Source organism: Numenius arquata, chromosome 1 (genome assembly GCF_964106895.1).
Source record: "Numenius arquata chromosome 1, bNumArq3.hap1.1, whole genome shotgun sequence".
Taxonomy (NCBI): Eukaryota; Metazoa; Chordata; class Aves; order Charadriiformes; family Scolopacidae; genus Numenius; species Numenius arquata.
The window spans coordinates 110,836,405-110,853,293 of NC_133576.1; the positions used below are offsets into that span (position 1 = coordinate 110,836,405).

Here is a 16,889-nt window from a genome sequence, read left to right on the forward strand (position 1 = left end):
TTTCAATAAGCTGGTTATACACTATATCAGAACTGTGTATTATCACCCAGAGCTTATCAGCATCATGTTTCCTTTGCACAATTAATTCCTATCACTAGGCCAAAGGAGAAAAAAAAAAAAAGAATGAAGAAAAACACAAAATGCCATCTGTGTTATAAGTGAGTGGGCCTTCAAATTTACCACCAGCTTGCAATTTAAAAGAATGGTAGTGTTTTGTGAGCATACCAGAGCTGCATACTTCAACCTGATGTCAACAATAGTTGGCTTACTGAAAAATGAAGTACTATTCCAAACAGGCAAATGAAACTTCCCACCCTCAAGGAAATGCAGGCACTCAGGCCCTTATTTGTTTCCTTTTGGGGAACATTTGCAAACATGAATTTATAACTCTTTAGACAACGGAGATTCGCTATGTTTTCCGTTGAGGCGTACCTCTCCTTGACTCCATTAACAGGAATACTAATTTTCAAGCAAAAAGAGGCGGAGTTGCTCCTAGGAGTGCAGCCAGGAAAATATTTAATAGTTGGCTACGGAATATTTTAGTTGGAATAAAAGCAAATTACATTGTTTCCAGCACAATAACTTTTTAAAACACAAGTATCAACAGAATCATTCTTAGTCAAATGCTCCATTATCTGGAAGTGGGTTAAGGACTTTTGAATGTTCACATAAGCGAGGGAAGTTGTGCTTGGCTCCTGGAACATGCCTGGAAGAAGTTTACATGCTGCCTGGGCATAACTGGCATGTTCACTGCACCCACACTTACATGCAAAGCCACCAGGCAGGAATGATAGATATGTGCTTCAAAATCACTTCTAATGAGCAATTAGTGCTTTGTGCTGACGTACTCCTGCAGCAGAAAAAAATACAGAGTTCTTCTCTGTTCGGATGAACTTACAACCTAAAGAAACCCCTGCACACTGACTACCAGGGGCAACCAGAAAAGGAAATGATGGACTTGAAAAATTTTGAAATACTTCTTGTGGAGGCTGAAAGAGACAAGACTGAGAGACGAGATGTATCTCAGCATGAAGGGAATCATACTTGTGTGACTAGTGCAGAAGATGGTACAAGGTAAGGAGCACAGGCAGGAGATTGGGAAGGCCTCAAGCCTGGGATACACAGGGTCTTGACAAACAGCTATCTTCTGATCTGATTTTACACTAACTTCTATAGCTTGAGTTTATCCTTGGATAAACTCAAGGGGAATTCTGCAACTTGAGCCAATATACTATTAAAGCTTTAACTGCACTGTGACATGAAGAGATCATGACAAAACAAATTGAGGCAAGTGACTGACTATACTAGACAGCATGTGGCATGACATATATTTAAAAATGAACTTATAAATCTGTCACTTGTGAGAAATGATGCAAGTGCCATAAACTTCAAGTCCTCTACAGTCATGGTACTAGAGGGAAAATATTTTAAATTACAAAGGACCAAAGTGATTTCTGGGCTAATGCAATAAGCTGACACTGGAGAAAAATTTGGCCTGAATATGCCCAGTACTCTATATACACCAAATATTGTATTCATCTGAAATCCTATTCATACACAAGGCTTGCACACACAGAGAAAAGATACTATTAAAGCAAGCCCTCATACAGCAGGAAGATCAATTAACCTACCAAAAAAAAGTAAAAAAAAAAAGTAGTCAACTATGCGCTGTATGTTTTTCTGAAGCTGAGAAGCTGGAAGGAAGTAGCCAACAAGTAAAACGAAGCCTAAAAGGTAAGAACAGTTATCTCAAGCTGGCAGTGCCACTGGAGTATTAGGCAGGAAACATTGGGCGGGAGCTCTGATTCAGGATCCTTCCCAGTCAACAGAGCTCACATTATGCAATGAAAAAGCAACCTTTTGTTGATGCTGTTGCAAACTGACTGTCAGGGGGCAGAGGAAATTTTGCATCCAATACAAGCGAAACAATGACAAGCCTTCACAATAGTCCCAAGCCGTTTCTTTTATAGTCATGGTTGAAATTTATTTTTTTCTCTCCAAATAATGTCACATAACAAACACTGAATGGTACAGCCAGCCAAATCTACTGTCCTTTCCTTTAAGTGGATTTTAATACCATATATTTCATTTAACTTCATCCTCAAGTCATGTTTTCAAGTGGTGAAGTCCAACATGAAATGTGTGTTTCCCAGTCCCAGGGATTATTGCACAGGAGCACCGCACACTGCTTGCACACAGCAGCCGCGCGTTTGGGGCCCTACCCTCGCTTTAGGCACATATTTTAAGTACTTTTTTAGACAGTCCTGGCAGCAGGACACAGGCAGGCAAGACAGCATCACGTTTGACATCATTACACTGTCCTGCAGCAACTGCTCAGATACCACGAGGGCTGGATAGGACTGTCTTCTGGACTACTGCTGATAAATTCAACAGCACTTTCTAATAAGAAACTCCAAAAATGGCAACTCTGATACAGTGCAGTGCTGCAGAGAGACAGCAAGAGATCAAGAACAAGGAGGTTGAGGACCAAACTAACACAGACACACCACTGCAGGCAGCAATAGTCTCCAAAAAGCACCTAAATGATGCCATTTAAATGGCAGGTCACCTACAGTAAAATGTCTGTCAGCAGCACATACGCATAATGTGAAATCCTTACTATCACCTTAATATTCTTGGTTGTTACAGATGCCAAAAAATATCTGGGACATGATCCAAAAATATTTTTAACTTTAAATAAAGCCCAGACATATGGTAGTGATACATGCGCAACATACAAAACCAAAATGAGCGAAAAATTGAAAAAGCAAAGACAGAGAAAAGGGAAGAAAATGATTGTATCTATACATGAAATTGGAAACAGTTGTACAACTTAACGATGACTGAGAGAATTATCATCATTGTCCTGGAACGACTAGTTTGAGGTTTATGTAAATGGTGAATTTTAATGAACAAATGAAACCAAAATCCATTTATCTAGCTTACTGGTTTTTTTTTTCCGAGGAAGCTCATGTTTAGCAACACAAAACAAGTCAAGAGTTTCAAAATCAAAGCTAAATCACAACAAACCACTATACTTGTAAGAGCAAGACGTTTCTCAGCCCAGCCACCTGCCCGGGCTCCCTGTCACCCTGCCTGCGAGGAAGGCAGCAGGTCAGACCTCCACCTATTGCAGCAACCAAGAGCTTTGCCACCAACGTCAACCACCACCAGCTCACAGTTCTTGAAATCCCTGGACTAGTTCTCTCGGTTACTTTTTTCCCTGCTCAGCTGTGCTGGAATGTGGTCAATTTTGAAGGAAACTACTATTTTAGAGGACTCCTGTGCCTGCCTCTCTCTCCTGGCTCAGGTCTACTCCTGGGAGAGCGGGGAGGCTGAAGGGAATTTTACCCTTGGGGCTGCAGCCTTGTCATGCACAAACCTTAGGTGGTGCTTAAGTATTTTCCTAACTCCGGCTTTGGAGCAGATGGTAAAAATGCAAGTCTTAAGCCTCAAGAACAAGAAAGACATTGTAAAATACTCATTGTCTTAAGAACCATTAGTTTAAAAGGCTTATGTCATGTTTTTGAGTGGCTGTTCCCAGTGTGATGATACAATTACAAGAGTCCAGGTTGTTTCATACTGATCATCTGATAAATGCACTTATTTCTACATCAGTTCTTTAATCTCAATCACATACATTCTCCTTTCCTTAAAGAAAATAAACAAAATCCTAAAGTTTTGGCTTCTTTGGATTCTTTGCCTTCTGTTGTTTAGAAAACCACAGAAAACTGATCAGAAAACAGAAGATTTCAAGGGTTGGAAAAGCAAACCTTCTTGCTGAACGGAAGGTGCTTTTGGCCAAAAGCAAAGGGGACAGAAACCTCAAGAGTTTCAGGGCAACATTTCTACACTCCTGAATGCAACTACAGCTGATGTCCTCTCCACATGGCAGTCTACTTCTCCTCCTTGGCCAACCCAACTTATCTTGGGAACCACTGGGTTACATCTGAACACTGGCACCCTCAAAGGTTAAAAGACCAAAAAAAGAGAAAAGATTTAATGCTGAAAGTTGTGGAGTTCATTACAAAATTGATTTAAAGTTGTTCACACATGGCTACAAGCATTGGAGAAATCTGCCCCACAGACACAACTATTCTTTTTATGCATTTTTCCTTCTCTTCATTCTACCACATGGTAGTCCAGCATTTGACTCCAGTTATTTATGGACACCGCTATAAGTCACTCCTGCAATGCAAAAGGGTCTAAATGAAGCCCAGCAGTTGTCAACAATGCTGCACGAGAGTTTAAGGCAAGAACTGAAGTATACGTCATGTGGGGAGCAGTCAAAAACAACCAGCGCATAATTATTCCAACATGAAGTTCAGTGAAGAAATAACGGCCAAATAAAATAATACAGTCATTAAAAAGTATAGAGATAAGTAAAAAGAAAGTCAACATGAAAGAAACAAAAAAAGAAATCTGGAACAAAATCTGAAAATCCTTTTTTTTTTACATAAAAGTGAGAAAGCATATCAACTGCAATGCCAGCGTGTTCCAGACAATGCTCTTTAATGAAAATCAAATTAAAGCACCCACCCTTTTAGAAGCATGAATAGGATATGTGGATGGGCACTAATGTATTCCACAGTAGGGCTGCGTGTGCCAATTTGTCTTCTCAAGATGTTGTTAAATATCTGGGAAACGTCCTTCTTCCCCTGTTAAAGAAGCAAAACATACCTTCAACTAGAAAAAAACATGAACAAATGACCATTCACTATAATCTCTACTTAAAGTGGAAATGAAATTGAAAACAGAACAAATCAGTCTCTTTTTCTGGATTCTCCACAGTCCCACAACCTCATACTTGCTCTTTCTTCAGCGCCACAAGAAGGCTTCCTCCGTCGGGTGGCTCTGAAGACTACTGATCTCCCTGCTCCCATTTACACCTCTCTCTTTCTACATGAAGATGTGCATCCCATTATTCTGTCAAGCAAATCCCCGGCTATCTTAAATAGCAACATTAAAGCACCAAAAAAGCAAGCCACTACCCCGAGCCAAACATGTTTTTACAGTCCATACTGTTGCTCCCACAGCCTCCAAATTTAAGTTGTCAAGCTAGTACCAAGTACACCGCCCCACAGCCTAGACTTACAAAGCTAAAGCTTTTTATTATTCAAATGCAAACAACGCGAAGTGTGACCGCATTTTTGAGAATGAGGGTTAAATTTAAAACTGCGCCCATTATTTCACCATGAAGAATGAAATAATTACTAGTGATAGAAAGGCTGCGTCACGTACGTGTCTCTGCTTCAGTCACAACTAAGATCCTTCACTTCATCCTAATTTTCTCCTATATACACACATCTGCACAATCACATTTTGTCTTCAAACGCTTCCCTGTGCAAACAGCTTTTCAGAAGGCCCTTCCAATTGATGTTCTATTCAGCCACAGGGTTTGCCAAGACATCTTGCATTAGAAATCCTCGTCCTTCCCCACCACTTTCTGCCCTGGCCACAGGAGACAAATTGAGACCACTTTCTCCCAAGGCCACGGGAGGCTGCTGCGCTAATGACCAGTAACCAAGGCACTGAGTCAACAGCGGGTCACTATGCACATGGCAAGTTAAAGCAAAAGGTTACTTATAATCTGGACGTGCTCATTGATCTGTCTCGAGAGGACAAACATTCCTTGGCAGAGAACTTATTGAACGCTTGAAGCCAAGGAGCAGATAGTTTCACACACAGGGAAATTCCCTGGTTTCACCTCTACAAATAAATCACTGCTGAGAAACACAAAATATTCTGCTTTCCTACTTGTTCCAACGCAGCTGGCTCAGAGACTTGGGGACTCGGGGAATTAAATAGGAAAATGAAATCAGAGCAGGCCAGTCCATCCACCTTTGTCTGCAACACTTTTGACCCTTGGACCTTTTCTTAATTAGGCTAATTCTTTATAAAGTCATCCCATTCTCCTCTATCTTTACATCACCCATAACGTATGTCTGGAATCCTGTGATTCCCAGCGGCTTCAGCAGTTACTCCAAGACAAAAACAATCCAGACAGAGAAGAGCTGTTGAAAGGGCAAGGTAAAAATCGCCAAAAATTAAGTGGTCCTCTCTGCTATGCCAACTTTTACATTAGTTACTTAATATTAGGTGCACTGCAGCATTATATCCAATAGTAGAGAGAAGATATATATAGACAGATAAATCATCTCACAGAGATATATCCAATTATGTCCCATTTTCTAGAGACCAGCAATGGTGAAAGCCAAAGAAGTTGGTCTCTCTGCGTTCTCCTGGAGGAAATGGAGGTAGATAGGAGGGAACCAAGTCAGACATCCCTCACCACCAGACATCTATAAAAATTGTAGGAATACTTTTGCAACATCTCTCACTTGGATCTGCGATTTGATTTTGCCTTATAATGAAATACATATGGCCACTGAAGCACAAGAGAAGGTAGCATGGTGAGAAAGTGGCTAGACAAGAATAAAAAACTGCAAAGAATGCCATTATATAAAGAACAAATGGCATGATACCAATACCATAATTTAGCTTCTATTCCAAGACAAAGTAAGGGAAAACTTCTGATGTTACAAATCTTGGGCTTGTGGCTATTTTCTACCTCTCTGAGTGGCTTTACAGTTTGTGAACCCAAAGGCTTACATGCACTTAGTAACATAATTTCTTTTAATTAACTTTTCCTCTATGCACATTTTCTTCAGTTCTTCAAAGCTCAACAATAAGACTCGAGTCTCTGCTTCTGCCTTTTTCTTGGGGGGGGCATTAGCTCTGGTCTCATGCTTCTAAACAGCCAAATAATGCAGTAGTTTCCCTTCTGTGGTGTATCTGCTAACAGTGTCTTCTCCTCCCCCTCTCTTCTTTTTTCTTAACAACAAATATATAAATACTGGATTTTTAGGGGTTTAGGTTGATGGGGTGGTTGTTGGTTTTTTTTTAATTAAGACATTTAACAGTAACCAGGGGTGGCAGGGAGAAGACAAATGAAAGGATCTGAAGAAATTCTAGCCTTACAAAAAAAATTATTCCAGAACTTATGACCTGAGGAAGAGTGAGAGAACTCCACTTACAACATTTTCAAAAATTAATACAAAATAAATAAATCAGTCCCTTGAATGCTGGCTTTACTGGGGGTGGGGGATAGAGGGGGGGAAAAATAAAACATAAATCTCCCATCATTCCTCCCTTTCATTCATTTACAAAATGGAAAGAAAAGGAAAGTTACAACAAATTACTTCAATATCATGAAAAATCTTCCACAAGAAAGTAACTCCCACAGAAGGTGGCCCTGAGAGCACTGGACAATCTCTCCAAGGAACTGATTTTTAAATTCAGTGGTTGCCCTGTTCTACACATCAGATACTGTCCCTGCTTCAGACCTCAGCAGTGAAGGTTTGGTTCCTGGGAGCTGGGGATTTCTACCTGCTCAGAGATGCTCAGACACTTGTGATGATTCACCAGCACCCGGGAGCCATAGGAGTCACAGGACTCGTAATAGCAGTCCCTGGGGAACCACTATCCCAGCTGGCCGTAGACCACAGGAATACTATAATGACCTGCCAGTGACGAAGTTTATTCCCAGTCCCTGCCAGTCAGAGGTCAATCAAAAGGGTTTACATTTATCCTGAATTACTGCAATCTGTTCTACCATAACTCTTCTCCTTAATTACAAGTAACTAAGTTGTCTTAGTAGCTGTCTACTAAGTTCTTGGCTTTAACAACAAAACGGGCAAGGAGTTCCACAGAATATATCATTATTTTTATATATACATGTATTAATTTTTTCCCCATATTAATCTTTCTGCTAGCAAAAAAAGTGATATTCCTTTCTTCTTTTAACCCAAAGAACAAAGTGGGGGCAACCCAATTTACCTTGCCACCTGCTGTCAGTTTTTAACACCTTTTTCAACTCCTTTCCTCTCAAACCATCCCAATTTTTTTTCAGACTTTTTCACATGAGATTTTCCCATGCTTCCAGTTAATTTTTTTGCATGTCCCTGGACCTCTTCTAAATCAGACACACTCTTCAGAGATGGTGGCTGACTCTAGTTGTACTATCCCAAAGCAAGAGGTTAATTGCTGCAGCTTACAAGGTCAGTCATGGAGAGTATTCTTGGCATCATTTCCTATCTTGTTTGGATATACATGGCAATATTTCTTTCTTGGTTTTGTTTTGAGAAAATCAAGAGATTTAAATCAGATGCATTGCATTTACTTCCAGTATATGAGCACATCTATCAGGACACTGACCAACCTACAGCAGCTACTTTCTTCTGCATGCAAAATACAGTTTTGAGTACAATAAAATTATTTAGACTTCAGAAAAATACAGCTATACTCATTGACGACACTGAGACCAAGGATATGAAAATGTTTATGGATGCTACCTACCTCAAAATCTATCAGCTGCAGGTTGGCAATAAGCGTCACTAGAAGGCCACTGTTGTAAAGCTCTTGTGCCAGCTGAGCCACGACTTCAGTAGGTGGCTCCTTGTCTGTGGTCCCACACAGAATTTCCTTCATCGCTTGCAGAGATTTTGACACTTCCTCCGATGCCTTTTAGCCAGCAGGTAAGGGTTTTGTTTAAAAAAAAAGAAAAAAAGAAAAAAAGAAAAAAAGAAAAAAGAAAAAAGAAAAAAGAAAAAAGAAAAAAGAAAAAAGAAAAAAGAAAAAAGAAAAAAGAAAAAAGAAAAAAGAAAAAAGAAAAAAGAAAGAAAAAGGAAAAAAGAAAAAGAAAAAAGAAAAAAGGAAAAGAAAAAGAAAAAAGAAAAAAGTTTTATTTTAAAAGACAAGCAGTTCAAAACAAAAGCTGCTAACTGTACTTACAACGGTCATTATCTTTCGAAAAATGGTTTAATAATTTTATGTAATCACTGAGGAGCATCCATATTGGATTCTGCAGGTCCAACACAAGCACACAGATATATTCAATTTAAACACTTGCAAACCATGAGCATAAAATAGGCACAGGAGTGCAATTACCAACTGGCATCAGCAAGATCATTTATGGGTTTGGAGACAAGCGCTGCCCTGCAGAAGTGGCAGCAGTTTCACCACCGCTCGCCCCCTCCTCCCCAGTGGCTCCATCAACACACGTGTGGTGAGAGGTGCCAGATGGAGGTACTGAACCAGTGGCCACTTCCCCATCAACTGCTGATGGACTGTGCCAGCTCCTCTGCTGGTCACCCAAATAAATCCTTGTACCCCTTCCAGCTTTGCATTGCTACCACCTATGTATTTCTCCCCATTGCGTGTGGTTTGAGTCAGCATCTTCTGCAAGGGATTTGCCTACTGAGCCCCCAGGCACTTCAGCCTCAGGGTGGGAAATTAATTAAATTAAGCAATTTGCTTTAGTAAAGCTCCACAGCTCCTGCCAAGCAAACTAAAACAAGTCTTTCATCTTTTGCTCCCACCTAGTGTATGTTAATTCCGTGCAATGTTTCAGGTTCTACCCAATGTAGAGGACAAATCAGGAATTACCTCACAAAATATCTTGACCAGAAAGCTTACAACAGGAAGAGAAACGCATATAAATAGGTAACAGCTTGGCGTTCATGGCAGTCAGTGGGTTTAAATCAGATGTGAATGATAATGTCCCACTTCCCAAAGGACACAACCACTGGCTACCAAACAGCAGCACTGGCTCATGCTTTCCTCCCAGGTTTTCTCCACTTTGTATGAACACAGATTCCGTGGAGCAAAGGCGTTATTTTTTCATGCGAGTGCTTTAAATCCCACCTGCTCTAGCCATGGGCTATGGAGGTAATGGCTTTTTCTGGGCCAGGGTATATTTTACACCTGAGTGACCCACAGCAAGGCTGGTTGGATTTTTTGGCAGGGAGTGGGAAGGAAGTAAGGGAGAGGTTTGAAAGCAACGCCGAGAATGACAGGAAAGTGCCAGGCAAGATCGCCAGAGATGCTGAAGATAGGACCGCATTTCACATCTATATTGCAAAACACTTATTTGAAATGAATGTTTCATTAGCTTAGCAGGAGAAAAAAAACCAATCAAGATACACACAGAAAACCCAAGAGTCATTTGTAAAAGCTAACTGGATATTAATGGGAGTTCAAAGCCAGATCAACAATTTCAATACATCTCTCACATAAACTGAAAGGAAAAATGCCATGCTTTCAAATACCACTCCATTAATCTGCAAAAAATAGCCCCCCAGTACTCAGGAGAGGCATCTCTCAACTGCTGCTGATCTCCCAACACTTTTATACTGATTTAAATCACAGAGTTTATTCACATTAGTGAATAAAAAGCCTAGAAAAAGCCTAGAAATCCTAAAAAAAAAACCCAAAAAAACCCCACATAATGCTAAAAAGCCACTTTCACATTGCATCTACCCGGAAGATTCAAGCATTGATGTTGCACAGCATAAAGAAATTATCTCCCCCAATCTGTACCTACTCTTGGTTTTCTGCTAGTTGAGATAGGTCAGCATGAGCAGTGTGTAAATGAATATGACTATGTGATAACTAACCACAGCAGAAGTCTTGTTGTTCCTTACCGTCGCTCAGCAAAAGAGCCTATTTTTACCTCAAATGTTAGTGGTATGTCACTAAAGATATCCCACAGAGTACAGATGGGATTAACAACAGGGGTGCTATCTTGGAAACTAAAGCTCTAAATCTTTATAAGGGCTGTGCAAATATTTTCATATCAAAGGAAAAACCCATACATTTTTGGCTTTTTACCCATTCTGCTGGGCAGGGTGTGAATTTCTCTGGCATTCTGTGGATAAAAAAAATAATTAATATCTTTCCTTTCAAGTATAAGGAGTCCTTCCCGAAAAATATCTGCAAGACACAGCTTTAGGTTTAATTCTCAAAAAGGAGGACAAAAAGCAAAGTGCTGCAGGAGAAAAAGAAACTACAGAACACTGGGGTGTTGATGGGCACAACTGGGCACCACAGCTGTATTTCTCTAATCATCTGCCATCCCATCCACTCATCTTCTCGGCTTTTCCACATGCAATTTACATTTTGTGTAAGCTTCCTCCCCCTTCACGTTCTCTGGATAGTCTGTGGTTTGACATTCAACCCGCCACCAAAAGCTATTCCTGGTCAAGTTTAAGGACTGTCCTTCCGTGCCTATCCCTCATAATCTATCCGGAGAAAAAACATAATCCTGAACACAGATTCTTAAATTAACAGCCACTTCTAGACTCCACTTTGACAGTTCCACTTAATCCTACAGCAGATTTAGTATAATACCCTAAGTACATAAGCACTGTTTCTGGGATGGAAACTTGCTCATGACTCAGGAGAAAAAAAAAGAAAAAAAAAAAAAGAAAAAAAAATTCCAAGATCTAAAGACCCAAGATCTGTTGAAAACAAACAACAAAACAAACATATTCACTCGAATACATGGAAAATACAAGACAACAGAAACGTAGCTGGAGAACAGCTTGTTATAAGAAGCCAGACTGGTCCTGACTCCCTTTAGGAAAATTTGCAAAAACCAACAAAATTTCAGTGACAAAAAAAAGAAAGAGATTTGATAGAAACTCCAAACTCTATTATGACTTCCTTATTACTATTTTTTTCCAGTGGCAACAGCCACAACAGCAAAATTCTGCAAGTCTCACTTCAGCAGAAGTTATAGAGCAAAAGAAAAGCTTCCATGAAATATCTAAGCACTTTAAGCCATTTGTCTTGTTTTGCAATTAAGTACTTTTTTTTTTTCCAGAAGACTTTCCTTCTATACTCTAGCTATAAGTCCTTTATATCATGACTCAATTTATGCCATTATAGTTAGAGAAGCTGGTGTGAGCAGAGGGAAAAAAGAGGGAGAGGAGATAACTGAACCCAGAATCCCAAACAAAACAGCTTATATCTATTACATACAAATGTCAAAAGTGGGATATGCTGAACTTTGGACAATTAAAGGGACAGAGACTACAAAGCACAAGATGAAATGCAAGCTGATTCCCACCACACACATCAGTGTAATGTTTGTGTTGCTGTCACTGCATAGACATCAGGATCTTGACCTCCTAAAGCAACTCACAGATTTCTAGTCTACAGGCATCTCAGTTCACAAGGCCCAAACCTTGGAGGATCCAATTCCACTGCAGAACACTAAAATTCAGGGTGTCACAAATGAGTTACAAGGTTGACTTGCAATATCAGTATACAGGGAGTAAAGCAGACCATAACCTGTACTAACGCGTACAGTGAAGGCAGTTTTTTAAGTCATGGCCATTTCTTCTCTACTTTGGCCTAACACAGGACTAACAAGTTATTTCCAACAAGAAATAACTGTTTATCCACAGAGTATAGTTTATAGTGACCAGCAACCCACAAGAGGTTTCTGAGTCCATTCTGAAACACATCATTTTGTGTAAATATTGAAGTCTAACAATTCTTGGATTACTTCGCTAACCCTACTGGACTAGATGACATTCAATAGCTTTGGAGCTTGAGAAGTAACAGCATAGAGTTACATTATAAACATGCCCAATCACCCCTGCTTACAAAGGTGGGAGTTTGTCTCTCTCTAAAATCAATGTGTCTCTCCAAACCTACCAACAGCTTCAACAACGAGAGCTGGAAACTTTATGAGTTGAAGATACTTGGTCTCAAGCTTGTTTTCCTCATAGACCAAAACCTTGTCATTGTTGACTTAATGGGTTCATAACACAAAGAAAGGAGCTTATGAGGACATTATTCCCTGAAATTCTATATGGAAAAAAAAAATCTTCCCTGAGAGACCTCAAGACTCTCCTCTCAACAGCATAACACACGTGTGAAGAGCAGCCAATTTTGTTGCAAAGGTCCAGTCTTTATTAAAGAATGGGTAACATTCTTCATAAAGAATATAAATAAATAAATAAAATAAAACAAAACAAAATAAATAAATAATAAAGAATGCCTGTTCTGAAATATTTCCACACTCCAGTATTGATCTTCCTTGCCCACAGTGCTAATATTGGGTCCTTTGGTTTAACTTGCTTTGACAGGCCTAGAAGACAATTTCTGAGTTTTATCTATTTTCTTTGACTGATCTCTGCAGGAGGGTCAAAGAGCATGACAGTATTCTTAGGGCACTAATTTAGCATTATTAAGGAATGCTGCAAAACAGCTAATTTTTTCTCTATATTTCACAATTATACAAGACAGTTCAATAAGGAGTTTCTTGTTTTTTCATTAAGGAATTACAAATAAATCCTCCAAATCTTCTGATTTTTCTGTTCTTCTAAAATCTTCCAGAGAGATTGTAGAGAGTGGCATGGAAGGCTATAACAAAGGTCTTATCTGTTGTTTGCACAGAAAGCTGAATTTTTATTTCCATAATTACATGAGTTAGGACTTTCCATACTCAAAGGCTAAGCTGTTTTATCTCCAGCACTGCTTGTGTGTGATGTAGGAAAATAAACAAAGCAGATCTTCTGCTTCAGAAATCAAAACTTCATAAAAGGCAGTTTTCAAAAAACCCTATTAGCACACCACAGAGATGCTTTACTAAGAGTCCCCAGCTTCAACAACTTAAATTTCTACCTATTCCAACTGGCTTAATAAAAGTTACCTCTACTTACAAACTTTGCCCTTCCCCTCTCCTTAGCTACTTATGACAATTTCACATTTATCTTAAAAGTGCCAATATTAAGTGCTCATGACCTAACCTACTATGTTTGCCAGAGAGACAGAGAGATGAATCTCGTGTTATGCAATGTAGATTCATTGCTCCTTTTTTACTCCTCTCCAAGCAAGATTACAAAAACAGTAAGGGGAAAAGCATCAAGCCTTGAATAATCAACAGTCTGGGCTGCTACACCTGACCTGCAACTTTTCAAAGCTTTCAGTGGGTTGTCTCTATTTTACCTCTGTTTTGCCAACAGGTTAGAGGTTTCACACATGTACGTTACAGGTCAGAAGCGTTTATTCTTATTCATCGGGGACTTAATATAACGTTTATGACCAACCATAACAGCGAAGAAAAAACAGATTGCATTAACTTTTTCCACCTTTCCAAACTCAGATACCAAATATACATAAGAAAAATACAGGATGCCTGACAACTAACATCTGCGTAGCGATCAGGAAATCCTCAATTCTTCATAAGAATATGGCAAGTAGGATCGTACTGCTTCTGTTAGTATACTAGCATATTTCCAGGGCAAAAACATTTTTCTCAACTGTTGCTATCTTGCACAGCAGCAGATAGCGACACACGCAAATGCCTGCCAGCGTGATGTTAAATACTCCAATGTGTGATTCAGTGAACTGCCAGTACTCCACGCTATACATTACAACTAAAACCATAAAGCTCCTTGGTCTGGCTTTGTCTTGTTTTAGCTTACAGTCCTGCTTTAAAATATTTGCACTGTGTGATTCAAACCCATTTTTCTCCTAAAAGAATAGTACCAATGCAACTCTCCTTACACGCAACTGTTAAGGACTCCCAAGAAGAGCCATTTGCAGAATGTGAATCCAACGTCTATGTAGCTTCAGGATCATCCCAACTGACTTATTCTTGGTACAATTTAATGCTAAACGGATATACAGGAACAAATTGTGGACACTTTGTATCAGGAGGCATGAACTCTGACATTTAGCAAAATATTATGGCCTGTTATTCAAGGAAGCTGGCAAAGACAATGTGGCCAAGAAAGCATGACAGAGAAACGCCTTTTAAAAAGACATATAGTTAAATGGAAGAGACAGGTTTGCCCTACCTGGACATAAATTCCTTTCCCGCTGTTAATCCTGCATTTAAGGCAGAACCAAAGGCTGCAAGGTCCTCAAAAATAAGAAAAAAGCAACCAAAAGAGGCAGGCTTTAAACTCTTGGCACCAGCACCTGATAGTATCTGGAGTTTCTCCGATCTCTAGAGCAATAACAGGCCTTAGCAGAACGGGGAAGTTGAAACATGAAACGCTCCACAAAACCCCAGGACATGCCGAGCTGGAAGGAAGGGTGCCAAGCCCTTCTTATCTCATTCCCTCGGTTTCAGTGCACAGCAACGAAGTCAAAGGCAATTTTGCAGCTGAGTTTGGCAGCTGCAGAATCGCATCCATGGGTATCGGCGCTCGCAGCAGTCATGCAACCGTTCTTCCATGCAAATGCACAGCACGTCCTCCGCGCGCACCTCATCTCGCACACCAGTCCCCAGCCGCTTTATCAGCACAGGAGCGAGCAAGGTGAATGGGAGCTGATAATGGCTTCACTGTTGCTATGTAAAAAAGCTGGATTTATTGATATAAATGTTTGTTCTGGAAATCTTAAAGCCTTTTAACTGCAGCCTTAATAAAATGCCGCTCTCCTGACCCTTCTGAACAATACCAAATTTGTTACAGTACATGGAGATGAAGCAGAGGACAGATTACAGTGACCTACTCGAACAAGCAGTCTCGTTAGATATATTTGAGTGAAAGGGGAAGAAGCTAGACATTTCAGGTTATTTTACATCTAGCCTCGCTACATTTCTGAATGGTGACTAAGGGCGCTGCAGCCTGCCTGGAAAACACTCAGCACAGCACCTGGAACCAGCTCCAACTCACCTGGGGTCATCTTTCACAAAAAAACCCAAGTTTGGATCGGCTGTGCTAGAAACTGCAAGTCTTTCAGCCCATCTAGGCCAAGTTTCAACCGACCCCAGATCAGTTTGCTGTGCTAAATTAACAGCCTGTGACACTTTGAAGGCTTTTGCTGCAGGGCAGGTTCAGAAAATGTTACCAAACCTGTAGGCATGGCAGATGGCACTGAGTCACGGGTGCCGCACCCAAAGGTGTTCGGTTAGCGGCGAGAGGGTGATGTGTTCAAGGACATCCTTCAGTGACATACTGGAAGCCACCTGTACCTCTTTGTGCTGACCGGGCTTGGTGGCTGAACACAAGACCTTAAGAAGTTGGGATGTCACTCCCCTTTTTTTTGTGAGGTGGGAGGGTTATCAGAGATTGAAACAGGCTACCCAGGGAAGCGGTGGAATCACCATCCCTGGAAGTATTTAAAAGATGGATAGACATGGTGCTGAGGGACATGGTTTAGCGGTGGTTTTCGTCAGTGTTAGATTAATGGTCAAACTCGATGATTTTAAAGCTCCCTTCCAACCTAGATGTCTCTGATTCTGTGTTCTTTTACAATATCCACCAACAAAAGACATGACAGTGTATCAGTCATACACTGTCCATTCTTCCTCGGGTTCAACAGAGCTGTCCACTTGATATGAGGGTTCCTTCTCCTCCTCTGCTCCCTATTTACGTGTCTCCTCTGAACGCTACAGGAGTTCATGCCAGAAAGAAGAAAGAGTCTAAGCTCTGAAGGCTTCATTTCCTAAGTATTTAAATACTTCCCTGCTTTTCTAGTTAATTCCAGAATGGATATTTCTCATTAAATCCAAGCACAGTTTGGTTCTGCATGACCGAGATTAACTTTTTATGGCATTTATAGAATTCTGTAATAAAATGTAATTAATTGTTCTTCACTGCATCAAAGCCTGAGCAGGAAGTCAGCAATTGTACGTACCACAGGAACACCTTATTTACTTCAGATGTTGGAAGAAAGAAGGATGCTTGATAAAGAAGGCTTTAGTCCACTTTTCCAGCTCTGTCTTAGCCTACCTAATCTCCCAATTGTTACATTAGATTTGGCAGTGCTGCAATACCTTCTTTAAAACAGATGATATTTTTAAAAAAAAATTAAAAATAAAGTATTAGAAAGAGCGCTTCAGAGGTAGAGGAGCCACATGTGGTGGCACTTCTCAACGTGTGGTCTATCAACCATCAGAATGTAGCTGAGAAAATAGCAAAGCTTCAAGCACACATGCATCCATGCAAGCAAACAAACAAAAAACCGCACCCATAAAATAAAAATGAGAATGAAACATTCAAACTTAGCCTATTTTTCAGTTGAGAGTGTTTAAAAAGCATTATGGCAACAGTACACACATTAGTATGTGTTTTTAAAATCGT

At 40.1% G+C, this 16,889-nt stretch overlaps 1 protein-coding gene across 1 annotated transcript in view; it reads right to left on the minus strand.

Moving 5' to 3' along the window:
- CAB39L (calcium binding protein 39 like) overlaps positions 1-16,889 on the minus strand; it is a 45,780-nt gene that overhangs the window by 16,588 nt on the left and 12,303 nt on the right. Inside the window, exons 3-4 of the mRNA XM_074151608.1 lie at positions 8,359-8,523; positions 4,540-4,658 (exon numbers count right to left, since the gene is read on the minus strand). Of these exons, the coding sequence (XP_074007709.1) occupies positions 4,540-4,658; positions 8,359-8,523 (284 nt within the window). The remainder of the gene's footprint in view (positions 1-4,539; positions 4,659-8,358; positions 8,524-16,889) is intronic.